The sequence below is a fragment of the Branchiostoma floridae genome, chromosome 16 (genome assembly GCF_000003815.2).
Source record: "Branchiostoma floridae strain S238N-H82 chromosome 16, Bfl_VNyyK, whole genome shotgun sequence".
NCBI classification, from domain to species: domain Eukaryota; kingdom Metazoa; phylum Chordata; class Leptocardii; order Amphioxiformes; family Branchiostomatidae; genus Branchiostoma; species Branchiostoma floridae.
In genome coordinates this window covers 3,778,721-3,794,356 of record NC_049994.1, presented here as the reverse complement: position 1 = coordinate 3,794,356, position 15,636 = coordinate 3,778,721, and the positions used below count along the sequence as shown (strand labels likewise).

Below are 15,636 nucleotides of genomic sequence, written 5' to 3'. Positions count from 1 at the left end.
AGAAGTCGAAGTGTATGCCAGAACAGATCTGTTTCTTGACCAAGGAGAGATGGCAGTGCACCGTGTTTTCGTTCTCCTGTTCGTCTTGGTGGTGCCACAACTTGTTGTGGAAGGCTGCTGGCCTAGCCAGCCCTCCGGACGTAAGAATGTGTTTTCTTTTGATAATTTTTAATAGACTTGTACTAGTACCCGTTTTTAGTGCGTCTCTAGATCTGTACCTGTAAATCAACTGGTATAGCCGCCTCAGTGTTGAGCTTCTTAGTTCCAATTGATTAATACCTGGGAGATCTAAGTGTCATTCTGGTTAGGGCATCTCGGTTGGGGCTGCAATGATCTTTCGGAATAGACTTAAAATGGGGATCCTGTGTTCACGGATAAGTCTTGATAACGTTAAAGGGGAAGGGCTAGCAACCTCTCCCTGTAAAAAATACCTTACACTAAAACAGCAAGGAAATTTGCTATCCTACAGGTATTTGTCGCCAGGCACTACAGGGTTCTAAACGAATTAACCTGTTGTACATGTAGAAGACAATGTGAGATAATCCATTGCTGCTTTGATAATGATGATCTTTTTTTTGCAAATTTTATACTTTTCTGCTTTTTCTGTATTTTTTTCGGGCCTAACTGTCTATAGTAACAGTTAAGTAACAGAATTACCTAGTTAGCTAGCAACCGAGGCAATCTCAATTGGTACAATTTTTTGGTTTTATATGAAGGTCCGATGAGTCGCTGTGAGAAGGAGCGTGCAGACGGTTCGGCACATGGAGTCCTCCCGAACAAGGCCTTCGTGAAACAGTGTGAAGCGGACGGGTCCTACAGTACCGTACAGTGCGGGGGATCCAGGCGGTTCTGCTACTGCGCACACCCCGAGACTGGCGTGATCTTCACCGAGACCAGGACACGGGGACAGCCGCGGAACTGCGACAACTTTCACATACTGAGAGATGGTGAGATTTTTATTTGAGATCCAACTATACTGTTCTCATTAGAAAAAATCTACGATATTCCTAATCTCCAAGCAGATCCTACGGTAGCATAAGATATTATCAAAAGATGTCAGAGGAGTGAAGCCGGCCTAGGAGTGCGAATGCTCCGGTGCCCGTCTGACTCCCTTATCCGACTATACTCCTTGACCAGCTTTGATACTATCTTATGGCACCGTAAGTTTTTCCATCGCTACCCTTAAAAACGGACCCCCAAAATGCTTTGTTCAATAAGTTCCCGTTTCAAATTTTTATCAGTGACCATTGTACATGCGTTGCTTCCTCAAAGTATACATAGAAGAAATACTTTAACATGTCTAATAACGTGTTGATAATTCAATTTCTTTATCATAATTTTATGCAAAATATTTCAGAGGACTACGTTTTGCGCTAACCGTATTCAGGCAGGGGAGCGGGAGGTTTGGGGGCCTGCGCCAAATTTTATGTCGCTTAACTCCTGGAAGAATAACCCTAAAGCCACTAAACTTGTTAAGTTTTCCTTAAATTTCCATTTTTCTTCGTCAAATTTCAGCAACTCCATGTAAGAAGCAAATGTACGCCGACAACCCTGCGATGCTGCCCGGAGGTTTCATCAAAGAGTGCGAGGCGGATGGATCTTTCCGGAAGGAGCAGTGCGACCCAGACGGGATGTGCTACTGCGTCAACACAGAGACCGGGGAGCTGTACGGACAGACCGGCATGCAGGGGCGCATCGACTGTGACGAGTACGAGGCTATGGTGGACGCAGAGACAGGCCCAGGTGAGATCCTAATCCTGGAGAAACAAGTGTTCTATTAAAGATATTTGCCATTGCGATGTTTTCTGGGCTCATACTGTGTGACAGACTGAGAGAGACTGTGTGACACATCAACTGTGACGAATACGAGGCTATGGTTGGTGCAGAGACAGGCCAAGGTGAGATCGTAGCACTATAGAAACAAGTGATATTTAAAAAAAAAGTATTGTCATGGCGTCGTCATCTGGGTTGTTATTGTTTGACACATCAACTTTGACAAATGCGAGGTTATGCAAGAGGAACCTTAAGGTTAGATTTTTCTGTCAACCGTAGAGATTTAAGATTGATATACACGACTGTACAAGTTTCTTTGTGAGAAGATTTTCAAAAGACCTCCGCCATTTTTCATTGACTCAGAAAAGAGCCATCACGTGGCCTGGGAGTCAAAGCCAAAGTTCGTAAAGGTCACGTGGCAGTAAGCGTATTCTATACTTTATGTAACAGTTTGCTACATGGAAATTTTAAATGTTGATGCAGAATAACGCGGCAGAAAAAAAGAAGTTGTAACAGTAATTGCAAGAAGTTAAACGTGGCGAGCTATTACACATTGTTTCTTCAACATATTCAGGTAGGCGTTTGTTTTTGAGGCACTTCTACATGCGGAATCTGTTTCCCGTGAATGATAACAATAATCCGAAATGTGCAAATTAATCAGCCAGATTTAGCACCTAAAATTCTAGAACCTTTAATTGACACAGAAACCAGAGCCAACAACATAAAGCTGCGAAAAACCTTAGAGATGATAAAGAAGGAGTATCCATTAGTTGTTGACGTTTACTAGAATGTGCATTTAAGAACAGGACTTTTTAATGCAAGGCTCTGGTGCTCAATTCCTTGTGATCATTACTTTGTGAACGTGATTTATTTATGCACTCGTTGTTAAAAAAACATTATTTCTATTTTTTGCAGTCAGGGCCACCCCTTGTCAGAAACAAAAGTTCTCCCTGAATCCTACGATGTTGCCCGGAGGTTTCATCAAAGAGTGCGAGGCGGATGGATCTTTCCGGAAGGAGCAGTGCGACCCAGACAGGATGTGCTACTGCGTCAACACAGAGACCGGGGAGCTGTACCAACAGACAGGCATGCGGGGACCACTCAACTGTGAGGAGTATGAGGCCATGCACGAAGCTGGTATAAACTGGTCTCGCGGCTAATGTGGTGAGCAAATTTATTACTTACGTAGAAATCATAGAAAGTCACATTTGCTGACAATCATTCCAAGTCAATGCCAAGTTTACATTCACATATCGTTATTTTTAGAAACAATTCTTTCTTTCTTTCAATTTTTCATTACTACTTCACTTATAGCTACAAAATGAGCTATAATCGTCGCTTAACGGGATGCAAGAAAGGCAGATGGCTTAGTTTTTTTGGAAAAATTCTGATGAATCACAGATCTTGTTTTGTGACTGACAAGATGTAACGCTCGTTCACCTTTATCCATGGGGTGACCTTTATCCATTGTCTTTAAAAACAGCACATTTAGGAGTATTAAGTCTGCGGACTGTGGTTTCAAATTTGCAATATCTTCAAAATGTTCTGATTTAAAACCACCGTCCATCGACTTAATACCCCTAAATACGTTTTTTTCTTACAGACAACGAATATAGGTTACCCCGGATAAAGGTGAACCAGCGTTAGTTGTTGTTACCTGAAAAGCCAGAGCGTTTTCAAAATCTGAAAATTCTTATCTTTTCCATAATCTATCCAGTTGTTTGAGTTGTTTAACTGTTACCTTGTGTGCTTTTTAACCTGGTTGTCTAATGTAACGATGGAGTCCAGTAACCAACTGACAAGTCCAACTGGACCGGACCTTTTGGTCTAGCGGTTAGCGGCGTTGGGTGAGAAAGCTGGCGGGCCCAGGTTTGAATCCTGGGAACCAGAAGACTGTTTTTATTTGTCTCTATTTTTTTAGTGGTTCCCACACCGACCCTGTGAGTAATGGATAATACATGTATATGTATGCCGCACAGGAATATTGAGGATGAATCTAAAAATGAATGGGGGGGGGGGGTTAATAGTTGGGTTCAAACGCCGTGGGCCACCAACTTGTCCGATCCGGACTTAGTGTCACATTTTCACAAAGGGAACACAACACGTACCATACCAAAAATGATTCAACTGAATACCTTGTGTATTTTTATTCGTATAGACTTTAATTTTTCGTTTCCGCCAACAGTCCGGCCAGGCCCCGGGTAAGAAATGTGACGAGGGCCTTAGCCGCGTTGGGTTAGTAAGCTGGTGGGCCCGGGTTCGAATCGGGGGAGCCAGGAGGCTGTTGTACTCGCCTCTTGTTTTTTCACAAACATTTTTTGACACTGTTTTCTTTTCACAGTCTAATCCAGACCGTTGGAATGGGTGAACAGCCTAGCTGGAGAAGACACGGCGATGGCAAATGTAGGAACCATGGCTGACTTCAATTTCGTCATGTGTAGGGCTTATTTCATCGAGAATGATTTTTCTGTTTACCGAAGATGGTTGTTACTTTACTACTTTTAATCTTTGGTTGTGATGACAGAAATAAAAATCGATTGAGTAACAACGTATACATGGCTGTGTTCTTCTGTTTTTTTGTCGTGGCAATTTGTTTAGAACAACGGACTGTGTGTAATGAAAAATCCAGCAATTCATAAAAAGACAAAATTATGAAATAAAACTCCATAAAACTTTATATTCAAGTCATGAAGTCAGTTCTCTTTGGATATTTCAAGAGATGCACAAGACGTCTTGGATTTGTCGAGTGGCTAGGTAAGCGGACACAAGATCTAGATGTCACGGGTTTGATTCTTGACGTTATCATTGGGCAAAACCTTGTCTCCTTGGGAAATGCAGTTCTAAACACGACTTTCCTCATTCTCCTCCACCCATGTGTAGAAAATTGTACCCTACTTCGGTTGGGGGGTTGGAGGAAAGGGTTTGGTTAGACACAGCCATGACAGTGGCTAACAATCCAGCGCCCCTACTCTCTTTTCGACTAGGAGCGACTCTAGGATAGGACGTTAAATGGAATCCAAGTGACCCCCCCTCCTACGCTTATCGTAAAGAGTTTGTAGGGGTTCATCCAGGCATGAGTGGATCAAACCATTCCTGCAAAATGTAGTGGGGGATTTCCTGAGCAGTCTTCGTAAACACTACTTCGTCTCTGGAGTCAGTCTATGCTTATGTTTCTAAATAAGAGAGAACAGATGCTGCTACAGTAAGCATTAGTTCAGTGCTCAGAAGTAGTCTATGTATACGTGCATTGAACAAATTCGTTAAAAAAAGGCTATGGGGCTATCTACCTTTCTCACAGAACAAGGGAACTCTAAGCTTATAGCAGTGTAGTGTAAAATAAATGAAATATTGAAAGCAATCAATATAGGGTAGATCGAAAAAGAGGATTGTTGTTCAACAAATCAATACCTTATTAAAAAAAGCTAGAATTCTTGAAATGTCATCTTTTATAACAGGAGAAACTTTTGATTTAAAAGCAGGTCGCCTCTTACCACACATGGTGTAAGGAAACTATGCCAAGGTTAATGTACTGAAAGGAGAATATTTACTCTCTTAAATCACTTGTAAAATCTTCGATAAGGAACTGAGAGCCACTTGACCAACAATAAGGTCTCTTTAAGTGATTGAATGTTTGCCAGTAGTAGTAAGCGCTACTTAAAGCACCAAGATTGTGTAGATAAACCTCCTGGTAGAAGGTGGCACTGAGAGGTTTCTTTGACAATTTAATCTCATAATCACCTGCTGATTTGATTTTTGATTTGATTTATTCGGCTGTATAATCATGAGAAATACAGCCAGGGCTACCCAACTAGCCGGAGGCTATTATCAAGGGCTAGCCCTGGTAACATTACAATATACGTTATACAATAGTATACAGTATACAACAGTATTAACGTACGATACATGTAACTTTGACTACAGAGGTGATCCGTGTTTACAGCTTGACTAGCAGTCGTACGATCTAGAATGTCAGTCTATGATACAAATGATATTACTCGGTTATCTATATAAGGCTAGTTAGTCAGCGATTAACACGTTTGAACGCTATAATGTATACGTACTACAGTGCAGATCGTTCCGTAGGAACAGTAGTTGTTGCCATCAATAGCTACATTTCGATGTCTGTCAGACATCTTCCTCGGAGCTTCTTGCCATTATATGTAGCCGATGTAGGTGGCGCTTTTCCAACGAGAACACAATCTCAAACGTGACTAAGTTTGTATTCCTCCTCTGGTTCATCACTGGTGTCGACGTCCTAGTTCAGACTGCTTTTTGCCATTGGAGACATCTGTTGTCTTTCCTGTTGTCTGATCTAGAAGCCAGTTAAAATCGTTTTCAGTAGAAGGCAGTGTTTTTAACAAATTCTGTGATGTGAAGACGTGATCATGTGATGTGAATACCTGATTATTTATCCTGACTATATATTGAATAGAATAGAATAGAATAGTTTATTTGTAGATACATGGCAGTCAATGTACATGTCTGAATTGCGTATCAATTACAATCATTCTTAATAAAAAGACCTTAATACAACTTAAGATCTCATACCTGTAATACTTTAACTACTCAGGATATAATATCCAAAAGAGGTAAAGATAAGTTTCGGATAGTCCAATTGAAAACAAAATTAAGACAAAGACAAGGTTAATGAAAATAAAACAATAGTTCTTGTTGTATAAACACAGGGTCGACGTCACGTCCCAAAACTTCCCAAAAAGTTCGATACCTAGGCCTACTTGTTTCTTTAGAATAGGGCTGTACATTCCCTCTCATACATGTATACGTCATTTCTAACTTCCCGAGGAGTATGGTGGGTTCTTTAACGTCCGCGAGGTGCAGCTTTCCTTAAAGAAAGAACCTCTATTTAACGTCCTATCAAAAGTACGTGCCTAGCTGGAGCTAGCTCAGTGCGACTAAGACATATCTCAAGACCCCCAGCAAAGCGGGCGTTGGCTGCCCTAGCAACACATAGATACAACCTTTGACCCTGAATTTTCCTCATTTCCCCTATTGTTCGATAATTACCCCCTCCCCGCCCAGTGTGATAACAATGCAGGGAGGGTGCCAGTGAACCAGGTGAGGTGATACCTGTCCTCCTGTGGAGTGTGAAATATCAGACTGTCTGGGATTGGTGCTGGATGTGTATTATGATTGACAAAGGATTTCCTGGGTTTAGGAGTATTTCTATTAACTTACACACTGATTGATTCACGGTTTCATCAAATTTGACCACTTTAATTACAAATAGCCCGACAGAATCTTATAAAGATAACCAAATTCAACCAGGGTGTAATCTGACCAATTAAGCTGACCAATAGTTTGGTAATTCCCCATGTTCTTTCCTGGATCTGATGCCGGCTTTGTTTGTTTTGATAATCGATTTTTATTCCAAAACAAGGTATTTGATAGAAAACAACGCTCAGATGAAAACTGTTGTACCAATAGTCTGTTTTGATATACTGCGGTTACGTCACCTACCGCACACACATTTTTTTAGCAAAGTTCACAAGAGCAAGGACGTTATAGTTGAGAAAACACTCTTTTGATAGAGATAAAGAGATAACGGATTGTATTGTAATCAAAGTCTCAGTGTAAGCACGTCTAATCCTCGTGTGTCAAGGAACAACAGGCAATAACCTGGATAGTTTCAGTCTGGGAGTGTAATTAACTTGTTAAAAAGAGTATCGCACCACTCTAAGATTTTTATACTTTAATACATGCTTAAGCTGTCGCCAGACTGTAATTTCAGGGCCACACAGGCCAGCTCTGACAGCCCCAGAGCCCACATTCAAAGGTTTTTGTTGCCTGTCCCGGGCTGGCCCTGAACAGATGCAGCTTTTTACCTGTTGTGCACTGACATAGTTGAATGTTGACACTATATTTGTATCATTCTATATTTGTTTAAGCTATAAATGGCAGTAAAGCTATAACATGCTGTTAACTACGTCTTACTCTCTAATTTTGAACTTTCGGTCACTCTGTCAATAACCAGCTGCCTAAGAATTCCCTTTATGTACACAATTGTTTTACCAAATTTGTTACATAAGTCACTTGAATCCCTTCATGCCAAATGCCCTCATAAGGCCTCTTGCAACATTCAAGCAAGGAGCTTTTAACAGTTTGATTCAAGTAACTTCAGTGTACATGAGCATCTTCCATTTGTTTCCAGGAGAATTTTGTTTCTGATTGCAAACATATCTTTGATAGACAATTATGTCTTCTGTGTACATATTGTATTTTGAAATCCATGCTTCATAACAGTTCTTGTAACATATTCCTTGTTTACACTAAATTACAGCCATGTTTGTGTTTTCTTGATATAACCCAAGCCAAGCTGTCTGCCACCTATGCCACTTTCAAGCAAAGGTGTGAACACCTGGCTATTGTTTTCCTCAGGTGCTCAGCTACCCTGCTGTCAGTGCCCTAAGTAAACAAGTTAATTGCCCTTATTGTCCACTTGTCCAAACAAAGATATCAAATTTCACCCATGGAGGAGCCAAAACTTGAACATTTGTAATTCTTTTCTATTTCAGAAGGTGCAACCATATGCAATATATTTTGGGGTCATAAAAGACATTTTTAGAAAGTAGACATGTGGTGCTACAACATCCAAGTGGGAATGTACACTGTAAAGTCACTAGGACTTAACAAGACCTTCATGAATATTGCCAATATGCCATTTTTGTCAATATTTTTAACATATTAAAGAATATCCATGTTATTATTGGATCAGCAAGCATGTACCCCCCTGATTGTTATAGAGTACTTATTGATGAATACATACATACCAAATTTACTTCAATTAAATTTAGATATACCTTAGCGATGCACCAAGAGCCTAAAAGCGATAAAATGCAGCAGTGCTTATTATTCATATAATTTAATATCAATTATATTTATGTGAAACCAATGAAGTCAGACTAAATCTTATGGACATGATACATAGCCAGTAATTGAAGATTTTATAATATTACCACCAGGTAAACATTTATTACACCAGAAAGTTTCCAGGTCAGTTAATTAGCCAAGGTGGGCAAAACCTGTCTTAACAATACTGAGTAGGTACTTATTTTCACCTAAGTCGAGTAAGGAAATTTGTGTAAAGCACCTTAAAAAAACTATTCCAGGGGCACGACAAAGAGACCTGTCAGGAATTCTAACTCGGTAACTCTGAAAGTCAACAACTTAAACAACAAAGCCAAGGTGCCACAATACATCGTTAAATAGTATTCACCATTAACAATCCCATAACTCAAAAGACATTTATTTGCCAGTTTGACCTCAGATGCACTCGGGACGACGCTTTGCACCAGTACTGACAAAACAAACATAACGCGTCAAAGATAACAGTAACGCGTCATTGGTAACGCAATGGACTGTTTGAGTGCGGCGGATGACTTCTTAGTCACGCAAGGTCCTATACCGTAGCTTAAGTGTTGCTTGTCGACTCTTCTGAAACACACGGCACTTAAAGTAGGACTCTTCAGGCTCTCTGGGTGGAGGGAAAGTAGGACAAGGTTACAGGAGTAAAAGGGGATTTCAGGACACCGACCGAAAGTGAACTATAACGATTCTAATCACTCACGTACGGCGAAATTCATTCTGGGTAATGTGTCAAAGGTCAAGGCCCATTAGATATGTAAATTTACAAAACAAGTCTGGGCATTGCTATGCAATGCTAACCAATGGTTTAGGACGGTTAAGAAGTTAGAGGCCTTCGCCATTGATATATTGCCCACAATACATCCGTTACGCATGAGTACTGAGAATTCCGGGCCCCCTTCCTACTAATGTGGAAGATGCCATTGTTCTACAGCGTACTGCAAACGAATATATGTCTTAACTGTGGCAACAAATGATTTGATATTTATTTTTCAATCCATGCAAGGATCCGTAATCCGTAAACATTCATATCAAGGCGTGGTTTTGCATTGGTTGCAGTGCGACAAAGCAACCTGCTTCTGGCTTTAAACAAGGAACAATTTAGACATAAGATCAAAATAATACGCCTTCGACAGATATACAGCGTTTCAGAAAGCCGTTGAAGAAGACTTACAGTTTCAATTGACTTTTGACGGATTCCATAAAAGTGCAACGCGTATTATCAAAGTTTTCAGTTCTTGGAACGACCCAGAAAACAAGCTGTTTGAATTTTTTGGACTTGACAAATGGAAAAGACTAAATTTCTCTGAAAAGGAGAAACACACCGTGCAAGGTCCATGTAAATAGCTCTGGAAGCTGTTAAACAGTCATCTTAACCCGAAATGTGGAGAAAGGTTTAAAAATCTAACCGTCTGAAATCATAGTATTTCCTGCGTTTTGGGAAAAATGTTACAGAGCTCTCTTAGGCACCTCCAAGTCTTGGTGGGTAGGAATTATTTCAAACCTCCCTATCCCTCAACTACCCATGGCCGAAGAAGGCGCTCCCCATAAACATACGAAAAAGCAAAACAATGCCTACGGGCACGAGGGTGGAAGGTTCAAGTTAACGCTCCAACTGTAAAAAAAAAACGGTTTGGCAACATTCCGTTCGTTATTGATAGAGCTGCGGCTGGATTCTGAGCCCATGTGATACAAGACGTTGCTGAACAGATACAGGTATTTTTAGCTTCGCCAAGAAGATTATGTTTTTGTCTGACTTGGGTCTGCATGTAGGTTAACAGGATATAACTCGAGAAATTGTGGATGCAACTTTTTTATTTTTTCAGGTGTGTAGCGGTTGTTGAAAGGCATGCCTAGTTCGAAAATGGGTTACCTGGCGTTTTCCTACGGTACATTAGCGAGCTTGGTATTTTTTTTGGTGTTTTTTCGGGAAGCATAAGTCAAAATGTAGCTGGTTGATTTCCACGATATTTGGCAGGTGTTTAGCGGTTGTGGAAAGGATTTTCATGTGCAAGAATGGTTTAGCTACCTTTTACCTATGGTGCTGTAGCTGGCTTTGTATGTAAGTGCGTTTGTCTGTATGCAAGATAACTCGAGATGTTCTTGATGGATGCTAATGATATTTGGTTGATAGGTAGGAGACACAAAAAGGAAGGCCAAGTTCGATAATGGGCCTCCTGGCAACTTGTTTTGGTACTGCAAGTGAGCATCAAAGATTGCGCCTAAATTTTCCAGAAGTGCCAGGTTCATGATATTTTAATGGTGGATAGCTGTTTGTACTAGGAGTCAATGGTCTAATTTTGGGCCCCCTAGCAGCTTGTTTGGAACTGCAGTGGGTCTTATAGTTTGTAGCTTTTAAGAAGGATAACTGCAGAGGAAATTGATGGATATTTTTTTGTTTTTGTTAGCTAGGTACTTTGGTTGATTATCAACATCTATTTGATATAATTACTTAGGGAAAGTTATGCAATTAACAGAAATAAACAGTGTTTTCTATATACAGATGCATCTCATTTGACCTATATTTAAGGACACAGCTGTTTGCCAGATGTTTTGCCTGAGAAGCCTTGTGACCTGGACGCCCTAACACTGTGAAAATCCTCTTGACAAGCATGAAATTCTGATTGACCAGGGATGCTACCACTGAGGTCATCTTTGGTCACAGTCCAATGCCCCCTATCATCAATACTATTCGGCCAGGCTGGAGTCTGGTAGAGACTACATGATTTTAATAAAGCACTATGATTATGAAAGTTGCGCTAGAAAGTATCACAACAGTGTACATAATTCCATTGTCACCAGTTGGCCAAGAAAGTTATCTTTGGTAGCATTTGTGGGTTTGTGAGGAACACAAGTTCATGCAGTCATTTGCTATTGGGGTAGGTACTATTTAGTAATACATGAAAAAGACCTTAAAGTATTAATAAAGACATGATTATTTGGCGAAGGGATGTGTTCGATGAACTCTAGTTACAATTGATTTTGCTCCTAGATTTTATCTAAGCGAATGTCTTACAGGTCTGAGCCAGTTTGCGAAATATTGTAACTTTATAAATCTATTCTCCAATTTTCCCATGCGATCACAATAACGTGCAAGACGCGGGTAAAGGGCATCCGCCAGCGTAGTTCCGGGTCGAAAACTTGAAGATGTTTTTTCTTGGAAAAATTGGTAGAAATCTTGGCAGTTTTAGGTCAATGTGACTGGGGAGTGTTTCTACTTTCTGATTATGGCCAAAAAGCTGAGTTTTTATGGTTATCAGGGGATATAAAGTTGGGACTATTTCCTGGTTGTGCAAGGGCCCCTTCCCTTGGTGGTTATGTGTTTGAGGAGGTGGGAGGGTTTTGTGGTATTTTTATGCAAATCATGCCGTGCGATTTCTAATGGCAATGGGGTTTTATCACAGCTGAGATGATGTGCTTTTATATGAGGGTAAATTTGTATGCCAGTAACGTCATAAAGGTGAGTTATTGGCACTGTCTTTCTGTGCCTTTTTGTGTACAATACAATGGCCAGGCATGCGGATGCCTTAAAGTACGTGACCTCTACAAACAAAATGGCCGCGCCGCAAATGTCAAGTACTCAATTTTAGTCCCAAATTAGACTCAAGATAACTTTATTTTAAAATCGCTGTGTTGCTACAATGATTACAAAAAAATTAATCTAAAATTAATTTGCAGCGATCGTTCCTTTTGGCAACTAGTTTTCGCCGATTTGCGACATTTTGCTTATTGCGATGTTGTTGTTGTTCTTTTCATTAAATTCACGAATTGGTGTAATGTTAGCAAATGTGGGTGAATATCTTTCGCAAACAGTGAAAGCCGCGGCCGAGTGTAAAAAAAAAAAAAAAAAAACTGTTCATGATCAGTTGAATGCACGACAGATTTTCACAATGTACTTCTCAGTTTGAATTCGTAACACATGTAACACTAATTTACAGTTGCTACTAATAGTTGACGTAGTAAGATATACAATTAACGCAGAACTATCAGAAATCATTCAATATAATTAATGTTACGCCTACAAAACTATCTAATAGTTGGATATTTGGATGAATCTCTCTCTCTCTCTCTGTCTCTCTCTGTCTCTCTCTTCCTCTGTGCGTGTGTGGTTGTGTGCGTATGTGTGTGTACATCTGTACGCATGCGCATGTCAGTTTTTCGTGTTGCAATATCATCGGGTGAAGAAGAAGAAGAAAGTTTTTGCACATTCTTGCCCATGGGGCTAATTGCAGGTGAACAAAATCAAATACATGAAGTGATTGAGAACAGGTAAATAATCTAAATTCTAACATAAATTATGAAGATTAACTGATTGTGTACATGCATACAATATCACGATGCAAAGCAAGAAATGCTATGATTTCGCTCTGTGATTATGTCGATGTCACCGGGAAAGCGGAGTACATCCAACCAAAAGGAAGATTTGAAGATTAACTGAATAGTGAATGTTACATGTAAATGATGGGAACGCCAGGATTATTTGTCTACATAACGCCATCTAGCGGTTTATTTCCAAACTATAGAATACGAGTAAGGAAATTCTTGGGTGAAACTACTGATTTGACTTCGGCATTTTATGGTATTTTATTTATTGACAATTGCAACAAGGCGAAACAAATGACATATCTCACAAGAGTGCCGAATTGTGCGTTCAGTGGGTAAGAAACAAACCGAAATGTGCACTTTTATTATTTTTTTTTTTTTTTCAAACTTTATTCAATATTTCAGCATAATACACAATAGCTCATACATATACATCATTGGAGTACAATAAAAAAAAAACATCAACATGTGGTATAACAGGACTGGGTGAGAGAGAGAGAGGAATAACAAGCGTTGATCATTGGTCTGTGATAGACTTAACTTTTATTGTATTTCTCCTACCGACTGTTGTTCTACAAAATTGCCAGATCACCGCGAAAATAGATAAATTTACAGTATGAAAAAGAATAAATAAGCACATATTATTAGTATTTCCATGATTTTCATAAACGACTCCCCGCTTTTTTTCTGCTCCTTTCTCTTGTTTTCTTTGGCCTTGTAAAAATATTATGTTTCCGAATAGAGCCCTGAAAGTTTCCGTCGTTCGGCAGGAATTTTCTTTAAATTTTTTCCGAAGTGATCGACCAAATACAGTTAAACAATGTAAAATTGAAATATACCAGCGCATGCCTACTATTATTTGCAACATCATATTCTAATAATATGCAGATATACATTGTGCGAACATTTTATTCATAATATGAACAAAGAAGTACATACAATGTTTATCACACATTTTGAATCAACTGCTCAAACCCTTAATCTGTTAACAACTATATTCTGTGAGGATCCGGAGAGCGAGCCAGTAAAAATCCCGGCCACTATAGCTACTATCTTATCCCGCCACCAAATCTCTGCTTGGAGAATATTGTGAAACCATATTACCTCCTTGGTGAAAATCACGTCAATTTGAATTCGATCATTTGGATTTCAAGTGGAAATTTTTCCCTAGCTCACTCTCGACTCCAAAATGATGGCTAAGGTCAAAAGGGCTTCACATACGTAGTGTTACAATTGTACACTTAGATAAACAATACATCTAGAGCTATTACATCACCATTTCTATTGTTTAAATGCCTCTTTCCCCTTATAATAGGTGTACACGAACGTTTTGTTGTTGAATGTTGTCTGTGGTTGTCATTATACACATTATATAGCTCGTCTTCGGTCAACTGTTTACATAGTGTGTCTACATTGAAAGCACTGGTAAATGAATGTGTGTATATCATTATATAAAGAACACTCAAATATAAAATGGAATTCGCTTTCTATACGGTTAGAGTTACAAAGTGCACGGGGTCTTTTTGATATTCGAAAGACTCCATGATCCAGTGGTATCAGCTGGACACGAACGCCAGAAGTTCAATTCCAGATTTTTCCGTCTCTGTGTGGCCCTCAGGATGTCATCCTTTGTCGAGGACGTACTCAGCGTCTCATCTATAGAACATTGTTTACCTGCAAAAAAATAAAATATAAGACATGCATGACGGAAATAAAGAATCTTCCCGCCATTTTGAATTTTCGCGTAAGAGGTCACTGTTGGTCACGTGACCACCGCATGCGCAATGGAATCCTGCGCTGCAGGTATATTCTTGAACGCATGTCTAAAGACAACCGTTGCCTACAACGATAGACAATAACAGTCACACTACTATATAACTGTCTAAATAATTCACGGTTGAAATTATGAAAAATATTTCTTTAATACCACAATTATGCCATATCCCTCGGGACAAACCACACGCTCTCTTTCTCTGACGTTCCTTACATGTCCTAACAGTAATAAGGTCAATATGAATAATTTAGACACCGACGAGGCTACGTGTGTCTGTAACAAAAGCGCGATTCATTCTTTGACTAACCTGTCATTGATCGGATCGACTGTGATTTTATACGCAAAGAATACCGTAAATTCGTTTAATTCTAAGAGAATTTGTTTTATCCAGTCAGTCCTGATTTTATCCTAGTTATGTATTGTCTCCATCAGTAGTATTTTCACAGTACGACTGAAAAACACAGCTGCCCGAGTACCGGTTTATTTGGAGAGAAAAGGCTAGGCGTCATAGGAAGCAGGTAAGAATTAGAAACGAGCAGACAAGTATTTAGATACCAATTTTAATAGATTTATGTCATTTTTGAGGAAAAAAAGACTACAGTACAATGCTAATTCATAGGCATTTTTCTATGTGTTGCAAAAAAAGTGTAAATGAAAGGGGGAGGGGGGTGGCGAAACCAAACGTGTGTGCGAACCCACATTACCTACCATGCAACGGGCAAACTGATATGAAGGATGTCAAAACATTTGCTTCTCACATTTTGTTTCAACATTAACTAAACGTTGAAAATCGCAAACCAGCGCCCCCTCCTCCATTAAACAACAGCCCCATTCGAAGACTGCAACAAAGGCTAGCGTTCAAATTTGGTGTTTCTACTGATAGA

The 15,636-nt window shown here is 39.7% G+C and overlaps 1 protein-coding gene across 1 annotated transcript; it reads left to right on the top strand.

Moving 5' to 3' along the window:
* Positions 1–22: 22 nt before the first annotated feature.
* LOC118432723 (equistatin-like) lies at positions 23–4,327 on the top strand. The gene is made up of 5 exons (XM_035844334.1): positions 23–140; positions 717–947; positions 1,516–1,743; positions 2,689–2,937; positions 4,115–4,327. The coding sequence occupies exons 1-4, from the start codon at positions 50–52 to the stop codon at positions 2,931–2,933; spliced, it is 795 nt and encodes a 264-aa protein (XP_035700227.1). The 5' UTR covers positions 23–49; the 3' UTR covers positions 2,934–2,937; positions 4,115–4,327.
* Positions 4,328–15,636: the final 11,309 nt, after the last annotated feature.

What these genes read in the sequence shown, in the direction of transcription:
- LOC118432723 (XM_035844334.1), top strand. Translation starts at nt 50, where the DNA reads ATGGCAGTGCACCGTGTTTTCGTTCTCCTGTTCGTCTTGGTGGTGCCA. An exon ending in GCCTAGCCAGCCCTCCGGAC is followed by an intron (nt 141 to 716) that starts GTAAGAATGTGT and finishes TTTTATATGAAG; the next exon opens with GTCCGATGAGTCGCTGTGAG. An exon ending in CTTTCACATACTGAGAGATG is followed by an intron (nt 948 to 1,515) that starts GTGAGATTTTTA and finishes GTCAAATTTCAG; the next exon opens with CAACTCCATGTAAGAAGCAA.